The sequence below is a fragment of the Canis lupus genome, chromosome 1 (assembly GCF_048164855.1).
Source record: "Canis lupus baileyi chromosome 1, mCanLup2.hap1, whole genome shotgun sequence".
In the NCBI taxonomy this organism is placed as follows: domain Eukaryota; kingdom Metazoa; phylum Chordata; class Mammalia; order Carnivora; family Canidae; genus Canis; species Canis lupus.
In genome coordinates, this window is record NC_132838.1 from 81,696,208 (window position 1) to 81,723,165 (window position 26,958).

The 26,958-nt window shown below is 40.4% G+C and overlaps 1 protein-coding gene across 2 annotated transcripts in view; it reads left to right on the forward strand.

The window, feature by feature from the left end:
* LOC140639169 (guanine nucleotide-binding protein G(q) subunit alpha) overlaps positions 1-26,958 on the forward strand; it is a 307,081-nt gene that overhangs the window by 83,690 nt on the left and 196,433 nt on the right. For both annotated transcript variants that reach the window (XM_072837677.1, XM_072837673.1), the window contains exon 2: positions 23,658-23,842. In XM_072837677.1, the coding sequence (XP_072693778.1) occupies positions 23,658-23,842 (185 nt within the window). The remainder of the gene's footprint in view (positions 1-23,657; positions 23,843-26,958) is intronic.

A 26,958-nucleotide genomic window follows, 5' to 3' on the forward strand; every position in this document is an offset into this window, starting at 1 on the left:
GATATAGATACTCTTAGGTACAAATCGGGGAAAAAGAAGAGAATGTACATAACTTGGTCAAGGTGACACAGCTATTGAGTGGCAGAGCTGGGCTGTGAACACAGGCAGTCTGGCTCTAGCATCTGTGTTTGGATTCCTGCTCCCTACGTGGTCCAGCAGAATCGGCATTGCTGTGGAGCTGCTCAGACAGGCAGTTTCAGGTCAGGCTCTATCCCAGCATTGTGGAATCAGAATGCACATTTTAATAATATTCCCTACTGATTTGGGTACATGGTCAGGTTGGAGAAGCACTGGCCCAAGCCACTCTGCCTACTGTCTGCCCAGGCATGAGGACTTCATAATGGGGACCAGCCTAGTGGGGCAAATAAATGCGCATTTAAATGTGTGTAACCCTTACAGTAGGTGCCAACTTGCAGCTCTTATGTCATTTAGCTAGAACTTCGCCTGAGCCTGCATGTCTTACCCGTTTCAGAATCCTTCCAGGACACTCTCATGATAGTCACACGCTTTTGTCTCTTGCCTGTCTTTCTATCTCTCACACACATCCACTCACCTTTGACATTCCGTGAGGTTTAGTCACTTTGGAGAAGATAGGGAGCCGTCACCCTAAAGCCTGTGCTCCCTGGGGGGTGCAGCCCGGCCCTTGCCCAGGGCCCGCTCCTGTACACAGATGGGCCTGATGGCCTAGTCTTCTTCCTTCCCCCCAATTCCAGTAAATAAATTTCTTGTTACATAAGTAATTATAATCCAAATGTAATCACATAATAGACATAGAAGGAGCAGCCAACCGGCCTCAGGGGAGTTGGCCAACTGGAAGGACAAGAATGAGGAAGATTTTGCCAGGCAGAGTACTGGAGTGTTCCGGAAGGTTGGGAGCACGGGGGTCATTGATGTTGGGGTTCAGCCAGGAGGGCATGTGGGGAAAAAGGACTCGTGAGTGAGAAGCCTGGAGGTCCCAAAGGACATCATTTGTCCCTGGCAGGGAGCTGGGGGGAACCTGGGGCACGGCCGTTGTGTGGGCAGAGATGGGAGATGAGGCTACAGACTGAACGGGCTGCAAGACGTTAGTTACCAACCACATACTGTGAGGCAGCCCGTCTGCTAAGGGCTTTACCTGCATTTCATCTGCAGAAACACCCTTTGAGATAGACATCTTTATCTTCGTTGTACACATGATGAAAGTGTCAGTAGAACTTAGCTGGCCCCGAGGCATACCCCTGAGAACCCGGGCTTTTACTCACTCTGTTCCCCGATGTGGGACCGGCAATCTATTTAGCAACTACTTTAAAAGCCATTATGAATATACTGCTAATGTGTAAAACAAATGCAGTTAACACCAGGACAGAGCACATTTTATTTTTTCGTTTGACCCAGAGTCATTTCAAGGGACTGGCTTTTCAGCCGTCCTTTGGTGGAGAGCATGGCCTCATGTGCCCGGGGTTGGTATACAGGGTTTGGGGTTCCGGCACTGAACAACATGGCCTCAGGACCTGTCCTTGATGGGTGATCCCTCTGCCTAAGTAATTTGGGGGCCTTCTTAAAATGTGGAGTCATCATCAGAAGAAAACACATGATTCCTGGAGGTGGGAAAGGAGTTTGTTCTGCTCATCCTAAATCCTTTGCCAACACAGTGATGATTCTTATTGATGACTGTTTTGGTTGGTGGTATGATACTCTTGTGTTTTAATTAAAAGGTTTTTCTGTCAGTAGGTAGATTAGTAATAAGGATATTTGACTCACCTTGAAATTTCTGAAAACTCTGTTTTTTGGGACACATCAGACTTAATAAAGATTTTTGTTTTGTTGAGTTTCTACTTCTCCCTTTGAGCACTGTTAAGTGGCAGCATGGTTGTTATACTGTAGTTGGTTCTCTTTTTTCTGTATCCGTTGACCTCCCTTTTACTTTTTTTTAAGACTATATTTTTAAGTAACCTCTACACTGACGTGGGCTTGAACTCAAAACCATGAGATCAAGAGTTGCACACTCCACAAACTGACCCAGCCACAGGCACCCTTCTACTATTTTGTTCTGTGAACTGTTTCAGGATTTCTAACTCTTCTCTGCACTGACTGCAGCAAGGCGTGCTAGCATTTTCTGTTTGGAACCAAGCTACACATGCAGTTCAGGAAATGTGGCAACCATGTAAGTGGTGGGAAAATTAGTTAGAGGATGTAACTTGGGCAATTCACTGAGCTTCAGTAGACCCCAGTTTCCTCATTTATAAACGAGGAGGTAGGTCTAGAGCTTATAGAAGAGGTCTCTAAGGATCCCTAAGTGAGGGCTATAGTTCATGTACTTCTTATGAAATTTCACTCCCGGTCCTTGGTTGTCTTTACAGTTAATAGGTTTTAACACTCCCATAAATTTAACTGTAATACCCATTTCCCCCCATTTATAATTTATTAATAGCTTTAATGAATTGTGAATGACAGTTTAATTAGATCATCCATGTATAATTAGGACAACCATTTTTTTTTCCTAAGAGGATGTATTTTTCATTTCTGAGCATGCAGCTTACCTCTAACCTGGGTAATTAAGCATTTTCTAAAATAGGAAAGCCTTTTTTGTCTTCTGAATAAACATAAAGATCATTTTATACTTTCTTGAAAAGCCACATGAATAAAATATGGAGAGCAGTTTGGGCCTGGGTTTGGCATGTAATCGTAGCCCAGACTAACATGACCTAAGGCAGGAAACTTAGTGCAGTGGTAACAGAGCAGTGTGGAATTTAAGAAAATCTGTTTTCTGTTTACTACTAATTTCCTGCTTTTTGTGTAAAGCAACATTGCAGTCACTTCATATCTGTTTTGAGTGCTGACTTTTCAGAGCTGGCAAGTAGATTTTCATTAGTGTTCTTATCTCTTTTGTGAAGGTGCCACATTAAACATGTAAAAGAAAATCAACCTTATCTCTGATGTGTGGCCTCCAATTAATAGCTGAGAAACCATTTGTATTTGGCTTTGCAGTGTGTTTTTTGTACTTCCATCTGAGTATGGGTGTGCCTGATATTCTGGGAATTGATAATACTTCAAACAAATAAGGAAGTCCCTCTGTGAAGACAGACTCAGAAGGAAGTGGAAAGCTGACAGACCTTTCTCTTCCCCCAGCTGCTTTGCTTAATTCTCTGTGCTGGGCCAAGACCCTTCGTGTTCTGCTATGGAACATCCCTTCCAGGCTGAAAGGCTCTCTCTCTTTCCCCATGTTGTCTGTTTATGTATGCCCTTCCAGAAACCAGGTGCATACTGGACTATTTAGATGTTGAATTATTCAGGTGTTCTTGTCACTGCAATCCTGAGGAGGTGATTATGGGATCACACCTATTCTAACGAAGCACTGTGTTACATTATGGGCATTGATTATTTGGTGGGGTGTCACACGATTCCTCCTCCGGATAAGCTAAGTCAGCATCAAGATAGCAGGCCAGTCTGTCCTTGTATTACAATAAGTGGCAATGGTTGGAGCAGCAATGCGCAAGGCTTAATATGAGAGCCCCATGAAGCGCCATCTGCCTCCCAACATCTTTCCCAATGTCCTGAGTAGAGGAGGCCTTAGAGAATGGGTTGCTGAATGGTTAAGTTTAATGGCGGAAGGAAGAGGAATGGTTTGGTGTCTGAGCTAACTAGGGTTAGATGATGCAATGTAGCTTGATGACACATAGATGACTGGGTGCTTTGACAGAATGGTGACAACCTACATCTTATACAAAGCTTTATAAAATAGCCTCTGTCAGTGATACATTCGGCTTCTGAATGAATTTGAAAAGAAGAGGAATGGAACCAGAATACCTTATACAACTGAAGATTTGTAAATCCTATTACAATAACTCTAAAATGCTGTTACTTATTTGGGATTATGAAAATAATATATGTTCGAGTATACTGAGTTTAGAACAAACAGAAAAGAATAAGAAAATAAACCATGAGCGTGCCACCAAGCAGAGATTATGTTGTTAGTGTCTATTCTCTATGCACCAGTAGATTTCAATCAGGTGTACTATACATATTGCCCGCTTTCTTGGTTAATAGATGATGAACATGTCCTCTAGCTATTAGCCATTTTTCTAAAGCATCCCTTTGATAGTAGTTGCCTAAAATGATGTGGGACAGTATTTTTTTTAAAGATTTTATTTATTTATTCATGAGAGAGAGAGAGGCAGAGACATAGGCAGAGGGAGAAGCAGGCTCCCTGCGGGAGCCTGATGCAGGACTGGATCCCAGGACCCCAGGATCATGCCCTGAGCTGAAGGTAGATGCTCAATCACTGAGCCATCCAGGTGCCCCAGTGTGGGACAATCTTAAAATGAGACCATAGTCACTCACATGACAAAGGTAATTGATTCCCGCCCCCCCTCCAATTTGCATTGTGGGGAAACTGAGTTTTAGTTCATCGTAGACTTGTATGGCTGTAGGTGCTAGAAATTTACACCATGATAGAAATAGAAGGCACTTTTTAATTTACCTAGTCTACTGTCCTATTGAGTATATATGGGAATTATGGCCCATGTTATTATGTGACTGCTCAGAGTCAGACATTTTAATGACGATAAAGGGACCTCATTCTTGGTATTCTTTGCTCCCCATCATAGCACACTTGACAACTATAATATGCTTTTCCTTTTCTCAAGACATTGAACGTATTTCAGCGTATACTGTAGTTAATATCTCTGGGTTTCTTTTGTGGTTAGAGGTTGGCTTTAAAGTGATCTTGAGGTTCAGATTTGGCCCGTGAACCAAATTTGGCTCCGTGAGGGGAGCCCTTTCTTTGGCTCTATAAGATTAGAATAATCTTTAAATCTGTGTTAGCCTGAGAGTTGGAGGTCGGAAATGGATTGTATAATGCTGAGTATCTGCTTGTTTGAGGTCATTAGCCTTATGTGCTAATTGGAATGAGTGAAAATCTACAACTAATATTTTATTCATAGGTATTGTTCCTGTCCGTTAAAAAAAGTCCTCACTTTTACTTTTTTATTTATTTTTTTTTAAATAATTCTCCTTATTTATTTATTTATTTATTTATTTATTTATTTATTTATTTATGATAGTCACACACAGAGAGAGAGAGGCAGAGACACAGGCAGAGGGAGAAGCAGGCTCCATGCACCAGGAGCCCGATGTGGGATTCGATCCCGGGTCTCCAGGATCGCGCCCTGGGCCAAAGGCAGGCGCCAAACCACTGCGCCACCCAGGGATCCCAAGTCCTCACTTTTAAAGCATTCTCAACTATTGTGCTAGATGCTTTACATGTCTTAATCAGCAACTACATGTATTCCTCCTCTGTCCGTGATAAACTTGAAGAGCCTGAAACCCAGATAAGTAAATTAACTTGCTCACAGTCACATAGCCAGTTGGTTAGTGATTGGGTCCAAGTGCAGTAGATTCTCGGGATTTGCTAAGACTGATTAAAATTTAATTTTATAATTGCTCACTAGACGTTTCCAAAATAGAAAAAAATAACAACGCTTGTGTTTTCACAACCTAAATAAGCACAACTATTGGTAACATTTTGGTAAATTTCAGTGTTTATTCCTGAAAATGTTGTATGAATGGGTTCTTTTTTGGCAAAAAAACTGTTGATCAACCGTTTTCTTTGAACCTCTCCTATATTCAGGGTCCTGAGATCACGAGCTCTTATTAACATATATAGTGAGGATTGATTCAATTCTTATTTTTTCGGTGACTTTCCCAGGAACTTGATTAGAAATGTCCTATTATTTTTCTCCTCCCTTGGTTAGAAAAGGAGATAATGAAATGAGGGTTATGGTTTTAACCTAGCATGCCACTTCACCTTCTACTCTGTCTAGCCAACCTGTTTGTGATCGCATCATGATACACATAAAGCAGAGTGTTGAATCCCTGCAAAATGAAGAAAAACAACCCACCCCAAAGTACATGTTGTGGTAACGGCAGGCCATTTATGTATATGGTACTTGACCACCCTTTAAGATTTTCTTATGCATTTCTTCTCATTTTTATCCTTGCAAGGCTAGTTTTTGGGGGACATCCAAATAGGGCTCTATCTCACTTCTTACTTCTTCTGAGGTAAAGACCAATGTTAGCTCTGTTACTGATTCTGTTACATCTGTGATGTAATGTCCTCTGGAAGGTGGAAGGATATAGTCTTTCCAGTTTCTTTATCTTTATACAAAGGACACCTGTTCAGTTTGTTACATTGAGAAAACATAAGTTAGCAAAAAGAAAAAAAAGATTCTTCATCCCCCCCACCCAGAGCTAATTACTTCCAGCAATTTATTGTAAATATTCCCACCTTACCTTTTTTCTATATAGATTTTTGTGTGTCTCTGTGTAAGTAGATTTAAAAGAACTGGCATTATATTTACGCATGGATTTGGAATGGCTTTTTCTCTTTCCATGTTTATTTATCTTGAATGTTTTTGTATATAATGTAACAATATTTTTCATGGCTACATGATCTCATTTATTTGGCCTCTCCCCTGTTGTTTCAAGTTTAAGTTTTAATTTTTTTATGTTTTTAATTAATTATAAGATACATATCTTATAGCAGGTATGTATTTACAAAATTCATAATTATTTCCCTGAGAAAAGTCCCTAAGAATGAAATCACTGGTGCAGGAGGCTGTGCGGCATTGAAAGAAGTGATAATTATTGCAGAATTTCCCCTGAGAAGCTGCTATTGTATTTTTTTTTTTTGTAGATATATGCAGTGCCAGTTTTCCTCTAGATTTCTGAGTCCTGAATATGATCATTTAAAAACAATCTTTGCCAATTTAATTTATAAAATGACCTGATCTGTCATCCAGCCTGGAGTTAGCCTTCTCATTTTCTTTTGTTATCACCTAATAAGACAGTACTGAAAACAAACAAACAAACAAACAAACAAACAAACAAACAAACCCCCAGCAGGCACAGGCTATCCAGACCTTGTCTCTAGTGTAAGACAATGAAGGTCCCATGGCAGGGTGGGGGGCAGGGAGAATGTGTTTAGCTCTTGACTCTAATACATACCCTGAGGGATATTAGGACTGTGTGCTAGCTCTGATCCTCATTTCTATTCTGTGTCCTGTATTCTTTCCTTTTATAGCCTCTGTTCAGTCTTTTTCTTTCTCTTTTTTTTTTTTTTTAAAGATTTTATGTATTCATGAGAGAGGCAGAGACACAGGCTGAGGGAGAAGCAGGCTCCCAGTGGGGAGCCCTATGCGGAACCCATCTCAGCACCCCAGGATCATGCCCTGAGCCAAAGGCAGATGCTCAACCACTGAGCCACCCAGGTGCCCCGTTCTTCAGTTTTTTAAATGCTTTGTTAAAATCCTCTTCCATTCCAGAACAAGCCCCCAACCCCCTTTTTTAAGAGAGGAGGGAAGGGCAGAGGGAGAGAGAGCATCTTAAGACCCTGAGATCATGACCCCTAAGCTGAAATCAAGAGTCATGTGCTTAACCAACTGAGCCACCCAGACACCCCTCCAGAGTACTTTTAATGGGACAGCCATTTATGTCCATTCACCTACGAGTAGCACAGTTTACACATACTGCCCCAACATAATTTTTAATAGTACCCCTTTCACTCTCAAGGGTTACTCATTTGGCATGATAAATTATGTGGTCACTGTGTCTTTAAGTATGCGGACATCATTTAGTATGTAAAATTGAGGTCATTCAACCAATTATTTCTTTGATTTGGTTAAAGAAAGTAATTAGCTTTGCCCCAAGGTCTTGTGTTCTTAACATGCAAAAGAGGGTAATGGCCATGTTTTGAAGTGCCCAGCATATTATGATTATCAAATATTCTCTTTGTGCCATTGTATTTTTGATTCTGAAGACTTACTAATTCTAGTGGGACAAGATAATTATTCACTTTGAAATTACGTTGAAAGTAAAGTTCCTGAATCACTTTTTCCTCCCAATTGTCTGTAATGGCTCTAATCATTTGTGGTTTGAATTTTTAAATTTTACTTCTTTGCTTTCTCAGGGTGGTTTCAATTCTTGGTTTCTGGGGATGAGTTGAGAGAGAAAAGGAGGATGTAATATTTTGGAATTTCTTAGGCTTTATACTGTCCCAGTGTGGTAAAATTTACAAGACATTACAATGAGCAGTAGTTTGGCACGTCAATTTGTTTTCAGACTTTTTAGCCAATTTGAGTAAAAGCATAGACCTTTCAATAACATGACTGAAATCTCCAGAGGAGATTTGAAGAAGCACATTCAGATCTTTGTGTTCATGACGCAGGATCACGGTTTTCTGATCAAACTGAGGTTACATGGCATAGGCCTAGCAATCACATGTGTAAATAGAATTTGGAAATTTAATAATGGCCCAGTGAAGCTTCTCAGATGACCTACAGTGATTATGACTGTAGCCTTAAATATATTTAGCATTTCTCCAACCTTCTCACCTTTCATTCCTTAGGCTGCATTAGGAAGGCAGAGGGACACACCTCATACTAGAGCAACAGGTGGAAGATGTGGCACTTTAGGACACACTGGGCTCCATTTGCTCTTGTATCTCCCAGAATAGCTGAGGCAGGATCTCACACTTGGATCTCTAGGCTCTCCTTCCTCGCATAGTCATTTGCCTGCAGAGGGAGAGTGGGCCATCTCAGTCCATCTTCCTGGTCCTCATTGCTCTTTCCACTGCATCAGAAGCATCAACCACTGTCTGGGATGCTTTTGTCCCCTGTCTTGAACATTCAGCTGTGCACACTTGGCATTATTTCTCTTCCAACCTGGCAGGATGATTTCTGGAACAACACCTCTAGCCTCTACATGCCCTGGACATGCATTTGCCAATGTAACACATCTAACATGCCCATCAGCTTCACCTTGAAGTCAGTTTTTCCTTCTGGGTCCTCATTTTTTTTTTTTTAAAGATTTTTCCTTCTGGGTCCTCATTTTTTTTTTAAGTTTTTTATTCATTCATTCATGAGAGACATAGAAAGAGACAGAGACATAGGCAGAGGGAGAAGCAGGCTCCCGCAATTCCAGGACCCTGGGATCATGACCTGAGCCAAAGGCAGATGCTCAACCACTGAGCCACCCAGGTGCCCCTGGATCCTCATTTGTGCTAAAGGACCCCCAGGTCCCCTGTCTCCCTGTATGAGCCAGGGTGTCTTCTGTGACTCCTCTTTCTCCCACCCCACCACGGACCAGAGCCACACCTACCTGTGCTGGCTTTTCAGTATTGTCCAAGTCCTTCCTTCTTGCCCATTTTTGCCTCACAAACTTAGGTTTGGACCTCCTGCTTGGACCTTTGTAGTAATTTGCTTTGGTCTCATTTCTTTGCCGAGCTTTTCGTCTGTGAAATCTGAACGGTCTCCTCATGTCATGCCTCTGTCTTCTTAATGGATTCCTGTGATAGAGTTCATACCTCCTCAGAAGTTTTCAACAGCTCCTCAAAGGCTTTTGAATCAAATCCAAAGTCTGTAGCATGTGTTAAGTGGGAAAAAGAACAAAGCAAGTACAACAAAGCCCAAATATAAATATATACTTTAAAGGTGAGGGAATGCGTTTAGCAACAAGCTTTTCTCAGTAGTCTGATACTTTGGCTAGTTAGATGCTTAGCAGCTCATTAAAGTTTCATTACCCAAGATGAAAACATTCTAGAATTCATTGTGGTGATGCTTGCATGCAGCTGCAAACATACCTGAAAACCATTGAGTTGTATACTCTGAGTAAATTTTGGGATATGTAAGTTATGTCTCAGTAAAGCTGTTACTTAAAAAGTGCACTACCTGTAGTTTATACAATTCATATGGTACCTGTTACAGTATAATACAAGCAATCAGTAGTGACCTAATGACTTTAGGGATGATATTTATTAAGAAGAATTGCCAGATCAGGAGAAGTTTCCTCACCTATATTCCTAAATCCACGTGCCTGGAATATCTAGAGCATTGTCATAGTTATTCCATTTAGAATATAGTGTGTTAACAGGCTTTAAAAAAAAAGTCATTGATGAGTATACTTAGGAAAACCATAGGTAGGCAACACAATAAGCAAGTAAGTCATTACTCTAGTGTCACCATCAGGCTAAAGCATTTGGTTGTTAAAGCAGGCGCCCCCCCCCCCCCGTGTGTGTGTGTGTGTGTGTGTGTGTGTGTGTGTGTGTGTGTGTGTGTGTGTGTGTTGGGAGCGGGAGGGATGTTTGCAAATGCCTGAAAATATCAAAATATCACTCCACTTAGCAAGGCCTAGTGATTCAGTATTTACTTTAAAAAATAAATTGTTCTACTATTTTGCATTTAGTTGATCTAGTTTCTGCCAACTTCTTCATCAGTTCAAGTAAGTAAGCACTGCCTAGGTGATGCAAACTTTCATTAGATGCCTTAGTGACTTTCCTACGTTTTCTGTGATGAAATATTTCAGGGAAAAGGTTGCCTGTAAAATGGTTGGTTTCTGGTTGTTTGGATGTTCCTCAAATTACTATTATTACATAGCCTCAAATGCTATTATTAATGTATGATTAGGTCAGCTTGTGAAAAGTCACATCTGAATGTATACAATTGGACAGTATTTTTTGGGTCCTGTGGCCTAGAACCAAGACTCATTCTGAGAGCCAAACATTATTTTGGATTCTGGGTCTCTTCCCCTTTAAGTGTGGGATCCCCCCCATCCTCCTCCAACAGTTAGTTCTGTGGATTGTGAACTAAGAGCAGAGGCTCAATTTAAATTATAAGAGGGTAATTAGTTTCCCTTCCTTTTTTTTTCTATCAAATGGTAGCAAGTTATCATATGTGTAAGTCTTACTAAACATTAATAAAGTGCACCAATGTGCTTTTTCCTAGTTTTACTTCCTCAAGAAGCAAATCTAGTTTTAAGATGGTCCTTTCTAATTTCTTGCCCAATGCCTGTATGTTTGTAGGTATGATCCTTCTGAGAAAGGAGTGCTGTATCCTCTTCCGAGGGAAAGGCAGGTTTCCAAGTGCAGTTTTCTTGTGAATAAGGAAACAGGCACTTCTTATTTGTTGGAGACTGAGGTTGACCATTCTATTTCAGAAAAACCCAGCTGGGGTCAACGCGGAAGGGAGAGCCCTGCTCTGTTACCACGCTCTCCCATGTCTGTTACTGTTCCTGGCCTGAACACTCGGGAAACATGTGGCTATTAGGCCAAATAAATTATAGAATGAAATTTAAATTAATGAAACAAACCACAGGGCAACTCGTTAGTGATGATTTCTGGGGTAACTTGTCCTGACATCCCTCACTGGTGCCAGATGCTGTCCCTCTCACTTTGGGCAGCGCACATGGATGCCCCACATTCATCACCGGATTGCGTTGGAATAATTCAAATCTGAAAGAGCAGGGGCAGATGTCTGTATCCTCAAAATTCCCTGAGCACCAAATGGAAAGGAGCTGTTTCCTTCCTCCAGTGGTTAATATTTCAACCTTAAAAAAAAAAGCTGAATCTTAAGAATTATTTTTTTTTTTGGGGTTTCTAGGGGAAGTGAGAACCTAAGTGATTTCTTAATGCATCTCTTGATGGGAGAGTTGGGGTGACCTCCCAGATTAGCCATTTGGAAATGATTACTTATTTTAGGAGTCCTTGTTGGGCAGTTCTCATGCTAATTATGACACCTCCAACAGGTACTGTTGTTTTTGATTAATATCAACATTTCCCCCAAAGAGAGAATTTTTAAAAATGTGAACAATGCATAGGTTTGGTTTGCTTGCGTGTGTGTGTGTGTGTGTGTGTGTGTGTGTGTGTGTGTGTTTTAACTGTGTTCTTTCTCTTCCTTGGAAAAAAAAAAGGGAAACATTTCTCTCCGTTTAGTTTTTGTTTTAATTAAATTTCAAATGCTTCAGGAACAGTTGACTCCCCAAAATCCCTACTAGCTCCGTAATGACTCCATACAAGCAGATTCATTAACTCTTGTTTTCCATAAAACATTCTCTCCTGGGATCCCTGGGTGGCGCAGTGGTTTGGCGCCTGCCTTTGGCCCAGGGTGTGATCCTGGAGACCCGGAATCGAATCCCACATCGGGCTCCCGGTGCATGGAGCCTGCTTCTCCCTCTGCCTCTCTCTCTCTCTCTCTGTGACTATCATAAATAAATAAAAACTTCAAAAAAAATTTAAACTCTTAAAAAAAAAAAAAATTCTCTCCTGAAGATCCTTTCATACTTTCAGGCTGACTAGGTGGACTTGGAACATAGACAAGTCCTTAGTATTCCTGGTGTCATTCTTTGAAATATTGGGATGATATTAACTGAGAAGCATGCGGCGCTCTGCAGTCTGAATAGCTGTGCATTTCGAGAGGCCGCCAGACCTTCGCTGCCCTTAATTGGAGCACTGCTTTCTCCCTCCAGCACCTTAATTCCCCTACCTCAAATGATAATTATTTTTAGAGGCTCCAAGTGAAGAGCCACATGAGCAAAAGAAAAAAATCTTGACATATTAACCTTGAAAGAAGACTACTACCGTTTGTAGTCAACTCGTTTGAATTAATATTTGAATACACAGTAGTAAATAATAGGTCAGGTTTTTTCCTGCACTCAAGAAATCTAATGGATTTTTTTTTTTAAAGCTGTACCACATACAAAAAAGAAAACGAATCATAAAATCTGAAAGCTGGAGGGAACCTTTGAGGTCATCTTGGCCAGTTCCCTTGTCGTCAGCTCTCAGAGGCCAAGTGACCGTTTATCGATCACTGTCCTTGGTGTCCCTGGCGAATCCGGTTCCGGATGGCCCCTGACTTCCACTGATGCTCTTTCCCCCAGGCCACTCACTTGCCTGTAAATTATCTCCTGATGGGTATGACATAAGGAGGAAAGTGGCATTTCACATCTGTCCTGGGCCTGTTCCTCCACTATAGATTTAATTCGTTGTTTTCCTGGATGGAAGGCCACACGAGGGCTGCCAAGCCCTGTCCTGCAGCCCTTGGGAGTGCTTTCCAGGTGCCTTTATCATTTTCCACTCAGCACATTTTGAAAGAATGCAGTTCATGATTGTGTCTAACCCTAAAAACCTGGATGCCTTACCTTTGTGTTTTTTGTTGACTAAAATAATTGTTAAAAATCTGTGGGTGGCTATTTATTCCTGGGGTTCCTACCTCTTAAAATATTATTATTATGACTTGACACTTTTATGATATCTTCATGTATTTCAAATAATGTTCAATGATGTCCCAGTGTTCCCTAGAGAAGTACCCGTGTAGCAGCGTTGCCACTTGATAAATAAATAGGGGTGTCTGTGTATGTAACTTAGAGGCTAGAAAGCTTCGTATCTTTTTATATAAGGAACTTGCTCATAGGAAATGAAATTATAACCCTGGTTTTGCAGTCTGCTCTGACTCATCCATTAGCGTGAGGACCTCAGTCATGGCTGCGTCCTTGCCTTTGTTGGAGACCCAGGGAATGTAGGACACAAATTGCATCTTTTTCCTGGGTATCCTCCACATTAGTGCAGTGGACGTTTTTTTTGTGTGTGTAGGTATACACAAAGTGATTCTGTTGGGATGAATAGGCACTGCAGACTGGATGTGCCTCTCTCTACCCAAACTTTTTCCTATTCAGGCCTCTCTAACTAAGAATCTAGAACCTCTATCCATCTAGGTCACCCAAGCCCCAAGTCTAAGGGTCATCTCTATTTATTCTGCTCTCCCTCCTACACATGTCTCATCCATATCCATCCAGACTAGACTGGGAATCATTCCTTTTCTCTCCCATCACATCACTCACTCACATCATTCCTTTTCTCTCTCATCACATCACATCACTCCTGCCTTTATCTTTTGCTTGGGTTCCTGAAACACCCCCTGGCTTACCCATATAGTCCATTCTTGACTTAGCATTGATCAAACCACATCACTTTCCTAGTTAAAATTCTCCGAAGCTGTCCAGTACACTTCAAATAAAGTCCAGACTTGTTTCCTGGAATGCAGTACCCTGTGTGATTACCCTCTGTCTCCGTAGCCAGCAGAGCCAGCCTCTGTCATACCTTCTATTTCTTCCTGCCGTTGCTGTGCCTCGGTGATGCCGGCCCTTCTAGTTGTCCCCACAGTGTGCCGGCCAAGCCTTGACCTCTGTGTCAGCTGGTTCACTGCTTGGAATGCTGTTTCTTTCCACTTTTCTTGTGGCTAAATCCTGGATATTCAGATATTTGCTTAAATGCACCTTCTTAGAAAGGCTTTCCAGCTTCCCCAATTAAAGTGGCTGCTAGGTCATTCTGTATTTCATTATCCTTTAATTCTTTAATGCAGAGCTCCATCTCCATTTGATATCTTATTTACTCATCTGTGTACCTGTATGTCATCTGCCACTCACACTTGAATGGTGCCTGTATAAAAGCAGGCACTCTGCCCTGTGTCCTCGATGCCTAGAATAATATCTGGCATGAAGTGTACATACAATAAAATTATGAACCATCCATGCCCAAAATGTGCATAGACTACGACTTTAGATAGTGAGATACTGGGGATGATTATCTCAGTTGTTTTGAAGAATAGAAAATTAAAATCATGCCTGAAACTAGGGTAGGGTGAGTAAGGTAGTTGCTTTGGATATAGAATTTAAGGAAGCATCTCAAGTGTCAGTATGGCACAGAACATATTACTATTACTGATCCTGTCTTTAAAAATGTATACTTAAATTTTTTTTTTTGTTTATTTTGTTCACCATGGGCTTTTGGCATTAATTTTGATTTTGAAAAAATACTGCATTGCAATATTATTTTTCTTGATTTCTCACTTTTTGCCTCTCCCCATCTAGCCCTGGATCAGATTATTCTTTCATTTTTCCACTGGATTTTTGCGTTATAAATTAGTTCTAGTGTGTATTGAGTACTTACTACGTACCAGTCACTGTTAGATTTCCTCACCGAAAATTCACAGCAGAGCTGTAAAGTAGGCAGTGGTACTTCAGTGGAGGATTAAGTTTGAGAGGCCAGGTAACTTACCAGGTCACAGAGCTACAGAGAGTTGGAACAGGATAGACAGCACATGCACAATATGCCATATGGGTAGAAATAGACTTGAAAAGTGGAAGAAAGATTAAGACCTTTAACATCCTGGTGTATTTACTCCACTGTTCTTGAGAGGCCTTTTAAATAAATGCAGTGAACCAGAATCTAAGGCTTAGAGAGGAAAGACTGTTGGGCTAGTTGGGTGGAGAGGGAAGAAGAGTGAATTCAAGGAATGTGTCAGTGAGATGCTTGAAGTGACTCACTATATTCTGTGTGTTTTTTGGATTGTCATTGAGAATACATTAGGGCACATGAGAAAACTCACCTGTTTGGATCAAATACTTGATTTTATTGAGAAGTACTCCTGTGACAATGTAACTTTAAAGTGTTGAATCATTTTAGGGAAAGGTTTTTGAGTTATTTATAAAAAAAATCATTGCATACCACATATCAGAATAAAATAAAGATGGATTAGTTAAGTGTGAACACAAAACTGTAAAAGCCAAAATAAATATATATGTTTGGAATCTTTAAAAAATGTAAACCTATTAAATCACAGAGGAAACCAGATGAATTAACTAAGTACAGATTTTTTTTTAAGAGTTTATTTATTTATTTGTGATAGAGAGAGAGAGAGAGAGAGGCCGAAGCAGGCTCCATGCAGGGAGCCTGACACAGGTCTCGATCCCGGGACTCCAGAACATGCCCTGGGCCAAAGGCAGGCGCCAAACTGCTGGGCCACCCAGGGATCCCCCTAAGTAAAGGTTTTAAGTTGATATATCAGATTTTGTCATCGAATGAGGAGAAAAGGACAGATTGAGGAAATATTTGTAACCAAAGTTTAATTTTGTTTTAAAAACTAAATTGTTCTGAGAAATCCAAAAACAAACAAACAAACAAACAAACAAACAAACAAACAAAAAGCAGGTCCTCAAAAGAAAAGGCAAATTCATAGAAGGGATCCAAATGACAAAGTATGAAACAATTTCTCATAAGAAAAGATATAAATTAAGATAAAGATTTAATTTTGTTTCCAAAATTGTGACTATTAAAAGAAAGTGGTGTTGGTAAATGAAAATTGAAGAGGGGTCTATGGACATACCAACTGGTCTAACTGTCCAGGGGACATAAAACTATCAGGCAACTCTTCCACCCAACTGCATTTCTATGATGTTCTCCTAAGGAAGTAGAGGTTCAGGCAAAGATATTTCTTCAGGGATGTTTATCACGTTATTTATAAAAATGAAAAATTAGAAATACTCAAAATGTGTTACAACAGGGGAGTTTTTAAGTTATCACATCCTTATGATGGCCTTTCAGACAACTATTAGTAGGTATTTCTGAAGAATAATTAGTGTCTTGGAATGATTACCATAGTATTTTACATGAAAAACAACAATATGGTATTATTCTAGGTTTACTTTAGAACAAGGACAGAAAAAATACATTTGTTTAGAAAAGGAGACTAAAAATAGATATACCAAAATGTTCAAATTTCAGCAGCACTGGAAAACCTTCTGGTTTTCTGAATTTTCTTTAGCAAATATTTATGACTTTTATAAATATGGAAAACAGTATTTTATGAAAAGAAAGCTCATGAGGACAGAAGATTGAGAGCCCTGGACAGATGAGATCTCTGTAGGTTCTAGTTCATTTCCTTCTATTTAGTTTTCAACCAGAAGAATCCTGGAGCGAGTCACTTCCCCTTCTTTGCAAATGGAGTGAGTTCACAGCTTCTCAGACTTTTCCTCTGAACACACTCAGAGGCAGAAGAACACAAGCATGTGCTCCTGGAGGAGAAAAGGATGTGGCTGGTAATCTCAAAGTAACCTTCTGGGGGCGCTAGCTGGCTTAGTCCATGGAGCATGTGCGTGACTCTTGAAGTTGGAGTTGTGAGTTCAAGTCCCATGTTGGGTATAGAGTTTGCTTTAAAAAAAGAAAAATAAAAGTAAACACACAAAAAAGTAGCCTCCTGAACATGTTAGTGTGAAAATTCACGTAACCTTCCTGTTCATCTCCAAACTATACTGTTGTTATTTTTTAAAATTTTTAAAAACTGATTTAAAAAAATAATAATAAAATTAAATTAAATTAAAAAAAACTGAGATATAATTTATATACCATGAAATCCACTGTTTAAAAGTATATGTTCTAATGGTTTTTCCTATACTCAGAAGCTTGTGCAACCAACCAATGCTAGTTTTTAATACACAGATGTTTATCAGGGGTGCTCTGGGGTAAAATTGACTCGCTAAGAAATTATACCTTCTGAGTAACCTTGATGGCACCGTAGGCCCTTTCCTGGCAGGATTTTACCACTTTGAGAGGCCCAGGACTAGATGAAATTCCAAGTAATTTTCAGCAAATTGCATTTTTGGTGTATTTTGCCTGTGTTTCCTTTAAAACCAACTTACCTGGGTGAGTTATTATTAATAGTCCTGGTTACCACTAATTTACCCATCTGTTCAGTTTCCATTCACAGTGGTTGAATACCCAGCTCATTTCTGTGCTATATTTTTAAAACTACCTTCTGCCAGACCCTGCTGGGGATAAAGAGTGAAGTCATTCCCCACTCTTGGCCTCAAAGGACAGTCTTTTAAGGAGAAGGAGTTATGGTGACTTTGGTATTAGAGCTGTTTGGTTTAAAGTGCAGATTCCTAATATAAGTGGAGGAAAATGTGCAGAAGACAGAATGCACGTATCTTAGTGTAGATAGCCTGAGATGTGGACAACACATGGATTGCATTTTGATTCACTGCATTTAAATCACTTTTATCTCAGTGCTATTAATTCTTTGCAGGTGTATCTTGATGATGTACTTGTGGGTAGAAAATTCTTCCCTGAAATTTCTGGTTCTACTTTATCCAAGATTATGTGGAAGTAGTCCAAGTTTAGCTTTGGTGGTGCTGAGATTCCATATTTTAGACTCTCGGCCTAAACCAGCAGGCCTTATTAAGTACAGTTACTTGAGTTATAATTGAGCTCCATGAGACTTGGGTTTGTTCTTAGCCTCTCTCTCTCTGGGTGCTGGCCAATCAAGAGGGCAGGGCATTTGGCCTGAGCCTTCACATTAATTAAAGGCTTCAGATGTAGATTTCTGATGGTTTGACAATATCTCCAAATACAGTCATGAAAGGCACTGGCAGGACGAAACGAATATATTCATTGTACAACTTTAAATACCACAGTTTTTATCTTAGTTTTGGCATTTCTTCTTTTTCCTGGGAGCCTAAAAAAAGTGTCAGTGGTGTGGGTCTCCCTTGGCCTGTAAGAGGCCCTGAGAAGACATGTTTTCTTCCTTTTTTTCCATGATGAAAGGAACCGAGCATGCAGATCCTTCAAGTTCCCAGTAGTTTAGCATTTGCTGATTGTTTTCCGGGGCCATTGTATGGCAGTCGTCAGGGACACTCCTGCCTTTCCGAGCAGTATGGTAGTAACTGACATTTTGAGGGCGCTGAGCAATTCTTGTGTATTCGTGGATTGTGCTTTGCAGCTCTTTTGATAGAAGTATAATCCAAGAAGCCAATTTACATGTGAGAGAAGGAACCAGTGAATCTACGATTGCTTTCAGCAACAAATGATAATCCATTGCCATTAGGAAGTTAATGTATTACTGGATTTGGAACTGCTATTTCAGGAGGCTGGGGGACATGGGATAAGAAAAACTGTCCTGCCTTTAGAGATTAATTGGACAGAACTGTTTACAGGTTTCATTGTGCAAATGGGCAGGATAATCAGTGTCATCATATAGATGCTTAGTATGAGTAGGATACAGAGAGTAAATATGGATTTGTGGCAGAAGCTGCGTGTGGAAATCCTCGTGTTGAAAAGATCTTGTAAAATCCTAAAATGGAAGCATCAGATTGTTGTATGTGAGATGGTGTATACATCTGATATGCTGTATTCTAACAGCTTACAAAGTGATACCCTCTACAATGGGATGTTAAATTCCTATTTGATTTTGTTCTGACAGAAAGACATGTGAAGTGGGGATTGCTCTTTGTGCTTTTTCCTGATCTGATGGGTAGGGAAGAAAAAACTAAGTAAATACCCCTTAAAGCCAATTATGCATGCTGGATGGTGTGCCCCCTAGCCTCCTACCCCTTTTTTAAGATTTTAATTTTAAGTAATCTCTACACCCAATGTGCGGCTCGAACTTACAATGCAGTATCAAGAGTCGCTTGCTCTACTGACTGAGCCAGCCAGCCAGGCACCCTATGTGTGCCCCCTTTAATATAAGCATGATTCTTACACAGTCTCATTTCTGGGTGTTCTGGTGAGCTAGAATAAGGGAAGGGAGAGTACCTACCCAGAGGTAAAACAGCTTTTCTGGGGCAAATTTTTAGCCATATTTATAGAGAGCATTTAAAGAGAAAAAGCACTATCATGGGGTACATACCCTTATGTGTGTTGATGTGCTTGTTGAAGTTATTAAATGACTCGATTGAAGATATATTCAAATTAGCAAAAATGAGAGTGTCTCCCGTCCCTGCTTTCATGTGAGTGCTCGCTGCTAGATCATATCAGTGGCTTTGGAAACAATAGATGGGTATTTCTTGAGCTAGGTCAAGAGTTACTTATGCCTTGTGCTGTGAAGAGAAATTAGCCATTGCTGGATTCACAGAGAATCTACTAGCAGAAAAGTCTGCTTTCTCTCATCAGATATAAAGAATTATGAAGTCTCTTGGGCTTTTCATGTGGCCTTAGGAAACAACACCATTTTATTGAATTTGATAACAGCTGTTTTTTTTTTTCCAGTTGTACCAAATATTTCTTTTCATATTCATCATGAGTAGATTGTTAAAATGTCCATTTCAAATCCTGAGAATGTTGTATAAGTCTATAAAAATAGGAGAACAACATATTTGGCTTACACATTTGTCTCCATGATAGAACTCTACAAACAAAGAAGCTGAAGTTTTTGCTCGGTTGTGAGGTTTCAGTCCATATACTTTTCTTTTCTTTCTTTTTTTTTTTTTTGTGGCTAAATCCATCATTAGTAAGGAATAATATGTCAGTTGACTTTTCTATATATGGTGTTTGAAATCACGCAGACTTTCTCTTACATGAAGCTCTGCCTTCTCACTCTGGGCTTGGTGCATTTATATAGTAACAGCAAAGGGTGAGCATTGAGTTCATGGGTGAAATTTGTCTGGGAAGGATGGTGAGTCCATTAGAAGATGGCATAGAGATTCAAAATGGGTCCCCTTAATTGAAGGAGTATTCAGAAATTCGAAATTATATTAAGTGAATAAAAGTTGGGTGAAGTCAAAGCCATGGTAAGATATTTTTAGCCAGTGGGCATTAGAAGCTAATTACCCCTTAGGGTAATTAGAGCAGTCATGACTTAAGAAAATAGTGACAAACCCACTCTGGGTAGCTGAGAGCTGGGCTGGGCCCTTGTTACTGGCCATGGCATCTTAGCTTGAGGTCTCACCGCTCCACAGCCTTTCCTCTTATGTGAAATGAGGATAAAGACATCCATCTCACAGATTTTTGAAAGGATGAAATGACAATATATTTCAAAGTTCTTGCAAAGTATAAAGGGTAGAACACAGATTTCTTTGGATTTTCTTTATAAGAGGGGGGATATTCAGGAGGTAGAGACTGTGGTTTCCCCTGTCTGTATTGGAGACTGGTCTTGGAGAGGGTGTTTCTTGGGGGGAGACATGTGCATATTCTGGGGACAGGTGGCTAGTACTGTATTTGTTAGGACTTTGGGGGAGACTCGGGCTCTGTCATTTCTTCATCGCAGTTGGGCTCCAGGAGAGTGTTAGGAGAGTGAGTTAGTGACTAGCAAGCTCTTTACAGACTAGAGAGGACCTCATGAGTAAGGTTTCTAGAGAAAGGGTCAATAGGTTCCCCTATTGTCCTTATGGCATCTGTACCAGTCAGGGTCCCAGCAGGAAACCTGTGGATACTCCAGCTGGGCGGCTGAGGGCAATTCTAGAAGGGAACTAGGTCCCTAGGGGCTGGCAGTAGCCCCTGAGACTGAGAACAGTCACGGGAACCCAGAAAGGTAGCTGTCTGGGGCCAGGACAGCCAGCAATAGCTGTGGCCTTTGAAGGGGACGTGGTGTATCTGGTGCCCTTGCAGGGAGCGAGCTGTGTGAAAATTTCCCCTTCCTCATTTCCCTACTCTGTGGTCTCCTCCTAGTGTCTTCTGTGTGCTAAACCCAGGAAAAAAACAGAGGGCAAGGGGGCTGTGGATGTGCTGTCCTTATGGTTCAGTCTCCTAGGGCACGGAATAAGCAAGAAAACTGAGTGGAAAAAAAAAAAAAAAAAAAGGGGGCAGCCCTGGTGGCCCAGCGGTTTAGTGCCGCCTGCAGCCCAGGGCATGATCCTGGAGACCCTGGATCGAGTCCCACGTCAGGCTCTCTGCATGGAGCCTGCTTCTCCCTCTGCCTGTGTCTCTGCCTCTCTCTCTATCTCTCTGCATCTCTATGAATAAGTAAATAAAATCTTAAAAAAAAAAAAAAGAAAATGGAGAGAAAGGTTCTCAGGGTGTGTCTGGGGCAATAGGGAGCATGTCTTACTTTGGAGTTGATTTTTTTTGGATTCTTTTTTCTTTTACCTTTATATGCCCCCATTCATTCATTGGTCCTGCATTTTCTGCCTCTGGACTCTTCATTAGTGCGATACCCCCAGGACTTGCTCCAAAGAGGTACCAAGCACTGACTGCTCATCCCGGTGAGACTTAAGTGAAACACAAGCCAGTGTAGTTTGTCTGCTCCTTTCTTATTTTTATGTTTTATGCTTCATACTCACCCAAATGAGCATATAAAAGCTGCTTTGATAGCCAGGAGGAAGAGACCCTATCGCCTGATTCTTTCCTTTTCTTCTCGTTCCATTAACCTCATGTATTAAGATTTCTTATTGTTTTTGTTGTGGAAAGAACTAGCAGGGATTCTGATTTGATGATTCTGTCACCGATTGGGCCCTGAGAGCAAGCCACTGCCCCTGGGATAGGGATAATAAGCAAAGAAGCAATCTGGATTTTTTTCCCCTACATACTTTGACTTGCTTGGGAGACTAAGGATACCTATTGTTTTCTATAAATTGTTGATCAGCCAGGAGAAACAATTACATAGCTTTATTTCTACCAGCAGTGCCACTTTTTAAATACTTTGGGGTTTTCTTTCCCCTATAGTCATTATTCATGGTGGGGATCATAAAATAGTCATTTAAAAACTCTTGGAATGAATAAAAAAAAAACAAAAATAAATAAAAATAAAAACTCTTGGAATGAAAGTTTGTTAAAATGGGTTGATGGCATTCACATTGCAGTGTTAACTTTATAGATCAAACACTCCAGATCACTTATTAAAAGTCATATGAAAATGATAAAGGGGCTGCTGACCCAGGAGCTCAGAGCTAGAAATCATCTTGCACTGTAACTGGGCGAGGCTTCTTTGTTTACCCGCACATCTGTAGTCATTTAAGTGATTGCTTCTGTGGAAACCGTAACACTTACTTGAATGTTTTGTGATTGTTTATAAAGATGAAAATGAAATCCAACCCGCAGAAAGACAAAATGAAATGAGGACAGATGCGGTATTCCTACTTTTTAGTTTTTTTGTTTTGTTTTGTTTTGTTTTGTTTTGTTTCTAAAAGCACCTCGTAAGTCAGGAATGGCAATAAGGACATGCTAGCCATCCAGTGTTTCAATTATTTTATTCTTCCATATTTAATTCCAAAATAGGAGCTTTTAGTGTTTTTCTACACTTCTAGGGGAAGACCGAGATAGTTATTGTTTTGGAAATCTCAGGGAAGCTTAAAAGTGAATAAGAAGTATTCAGAAATGAAGTGACATACAAAAGAAGCCACCTACATTTGGAAAAATGAAGTTTTTAACATTTGTAGTTTTAGATTTGTGTGGAAGATACTTCTTTCCACATAGTTTCTGTCATTCAGTGATAGGATCTCTCATCTTTCTGTCTTGTCTTTCTCCCTGGGTCATTGGTAGCTTTGTTAGGGATTGCCCTCAGGCTTATGTTAGGGGCGTTGGAAAGGGAGAAAATAAGAGCATGGAGGAGAAAAATCCAGTAACAGTAAATTTTTATATCACGCTATTAGTCAAGAAGGGACAGAGGGAAGGAGAGCCACTGTGACTTCTCTGAGTTAGGCGATTCCTTGAAATAACTCAGGCACATACAGTTGATGCTTCCTATCTAGGAAATTCCTGATTCTTATCTGGATACTATGCTCTACATATATATGTGCATGTGTGTATGTATATGTACACACATAGACACCATTTTAAAGTGAAAGGGAATGTCTAGAAATTCCGAGGCATTTTTCTCTTACTGCTTTCTGAACAGCATTTCTGTCAGTGCATTGTCATTTCCAGATCCAAACCCTGCCTCCTGGAGGTCTTTCAGATATTCTCCAGGGAGGAGAGCTTTATCAAGTGTTGATTCTCTTCAAAAGACGATTTCCTTGTGTTTCTTGTTAAGATACATGGTTACAAATCACTATCCAAATTCCATGCTGAGTGGCTTTCCAAAGAGGTGATAAGTTGGTTTTTTGTTATGTTTTATTATGGTTTTTTTTTTTTTTTTTTTAAAGCTCATGGGCCTCTGAAATGGGTTCTTACCCTCCAGTTTTGTTGAGCGTTCTGTGCAGGTGGCATCTCCACCCCTAGTGGCACCACTGTCCTGTGCGGCTCCCCCAGGGGGTCTGCACCGGGATGCTACCTGTCTAAGCCGCCGTGTCCAGTTTAGCTGTCTGGGAGACTGGGAGGAGGTGTCACGGTCTGATGACATCTTTTGCTGTTGTCCATCTTGCAGGGACGGGAGAGAGTGGCAAGAGTACGTTTATCAAGCAGATGAGAATCATCCATGGGTCGGGCTACTCTGATGAAGACAAAAGGGGCTTCACCAAGCTGGTGTATCAGAACATCTTCACGGCCATGCAGGCTATGATCAGAGCCATGGACACGCTCAAGATCCCCTACAAGTACGAGCACAATAAGGTAGGCGGGGCTCCTCCTGGGTCGGCTACTCCCTTCACACGTCTGGGCTGCACAGTGGGTTTCTGAAGCACACATTTTTCATCTCAGGATGAGAGTGGGACATTTGATGGTTCGATATGTGCTTTATAGTTTTTTTCTTTTTTTCTGAAATCTTTAAAGTCACATCTAAGCACAATTAGAATTGTGTTCTTAGTGATATCAGTGGAAAACATATTTGGATGTCTGATGATAAATATATGGAGGTTTAAAATTTCCGGGGTGCCACATTCCATTAAGAAGACAGGTTGGAAGTTCAGGACAAATTGACCAAGGTGAGGGAATTCAGAGAAAAGACCTCCCTTCTTCAACCTCCCACTCTTTCTGCTTCCTTGGCGGGGGTGGGGGGGTCGGGGGTGGAGAACAAAAACAGCTTAAGAGCATTCTGTCCAGTTTAATTTTGGATTTCGTGACTTCCTTTCAGTAGTACCACAGGCTTAATTTTATTTCAAAATAGGTCCATCTGTCACTTCCAATAACCTTTCAAACATGTTTCCCTGCCGTTGTGTTACAGTAATGCAAACTTCTAAAATCACTTGAGAAAAGGTGAGGAGGAAAACAAAATCTAAATTTTCTCAGGGCCTGTGGGTGTTGATGTTACAGTAAGCTGGTAAAACCTCACTTTTTGTTGACAGAACATTGCATTTGCACCTACATTTGTTCGAGGGCCTTCCATCAGGACTTCCAGTCTCTCCGTGCTCTTGATAATCTACACTTAAAAATGTTTCTGTCTACCAGGTCAATATGTGACAGCAAGAAGCTGGCATGCCCACTGTGACTCATAAACTGAGATGTAACTCAAAGTGAATCATAGGTAAAATAAAGCAATGCTGTGTATCTCCACTTCTCTTACCATCTAGAAGCTTCTGAGTGTACAGATCACTTTAAAATCAGGCAGTTATTTTTCTTGGATGTTTCCTTGAAATCGACTGGCTGTGTCTTATCTAACCGATACTCTGGCACTTAGTTTTCCAATGGTGACAGGAGAGTGTCTCCACAAACAGCAGATAGACCCTCCACAAAGAATCTTTCCTGTTTCTACCCTCAAGAGTGAAAACGATGTAGGCAGGTTTATGAGCCTGGGATCGTGGTGCCTGAACCAGATGAGGCTGCCTGGATATCTAACCAGTCTAAATTTAGAAGGATCAGGGTTGTCCCCCACCGAGAAATTTCAGTTAATGAGTTTCTGAAATAGTGACACACTTGTTTCATTGCAGTTGTGAGAAAATTCTCTGAAAAGAATTGTGCCTTAATGCCAGCGACTTGGATTCTCACTGAGTTAACCACATACGTGGTATGATATACATACAGATGACCCTTGAACAACATGGGAATTAGAGGTCCCAACCCCCTGTGCAGGCAAAAATCCACATACAACTTTTGACTATTCCAAGACTTAACTAATAGCCTACTGTTGACCAAAAGCCTTACCAGGAATATAAACAGTCGATTCATACATATTTTGTGTGTTATATGTATTATATACTGTATTGTTACAAAACAAGCTGGAGAAAAGAAAATGTTATTAAGGAAATCCTAAGGAAGAGAAAATACATTTACAATACTGTACTGTGTGTATCCAAATAATCCACCTATAAGTGCACCTACGGTCCAAACCCATCTTTTTCAAGGGTCAGCTGTGTGTGTGTGTTTATATATATATAAACATATTGCCAGTTGACCCCTTATAGTATAATGCAGTTTCCCTTAATGATGCACAAAAACCATCTTTCTTGGATGTTCCAGAAGAATACTTCAGGATCTTGCTTTGGTATTAGCTTTTCATGGGAGGCCCATTTATTGTACTATCATGTAGATATGGAAGATGGAGTGGAACTTATTATGCCTTATTCACGTAACACAGTGAAGAATATTTAACAACATGTGTTACTTGAACTCTTTGTAGCAGTTCTAATTAAGTAGACTTTATTGTGGTGAATACCATTCAGTTAAAAATCGACATCATAAAAAGTGATAATAATACAATTTTTCTCAGATATTATAATTACCCTGTGGAATCTTCCCACATCTCTTGGTTGCTTAATACACTGCCTAATATAGTGACGTGAGCGTATGGGAGCCTCTGAATTTCTCAGTATGTTTAATCCCCTTTAATTTGTAATATAAATTACTTTCCCATTTGTTCCACTTTCTCTACAATGTACACATATTCTGAAGCATCACTCCTTGCTTCATCCATTAACTTCCTGAGCTCTGCCCACTCCTTGCTTTTGTTAATGCTTCTTGAGGACATAATGTCCTATTTCTATTCCACCCAACTGCCATTTCCTCCTAGAGTTCTCGGCACACCGCCCCCTGCCTTGCACTAAGTAATCCCACCCTCTTTTAGCAGAAACCATAGTGGAGTGTTTACAGTTGCCTCGCTTATTACATTCATCATGATGAGTTGGGTGTTGATCTTATTTTCCCCACTAGACTCAAAGCTCCTTAAAAAGTAGGTGATGTCACTTGTGCCTCAGCGTTTTTCGAGGACCCTGGTATTGTACCTTATACATAGTAGAGGCTCAAAAAATACTGTTTTATGAGCGGGCAAATCGCTTTTTAGGCAACTGAAAGTCTCCTGCCTTTAAGTTGTTGAAATGCTTATTCTGATTTAAATCAGCAGCTCGTTGCTGAAGTGGTTTTATGTGCAAAAGGGAATAAATGCTGTGTGCTGTCAGAGCAGAAATTGACAATCCAGAAAGAGTCAAGGGCATGGCTGAGGGAGAGGCACTCTGGGGCAGAGGAATGGCAGGAGCAAAATGTTCAGAAAAAAGGAATGTGACTGTGTTGGTCAATTTAACTTGAGCAGAATTCTTATAGAGGACAACTGGAAAATAAAATTTAAAAATGGTTTGGAATATATTTCTGAAAGGTTTTGAATCCAGGCTAAGAAGTTTGAATTTTATTTTCCTGTGTTTATGATACCCATTTAATAATAATATTTTATGTTTCAGTTGGAATTTCCTATAGAAGTTTCTGGTTACAGTATGCTCTCTGTTTTATAAATAGTTCAAGGGATTTGGTGTGCATTTTTTTTTTTTTTTTAGCAATTACTTGGAAGAAATGCACTGTGGTTT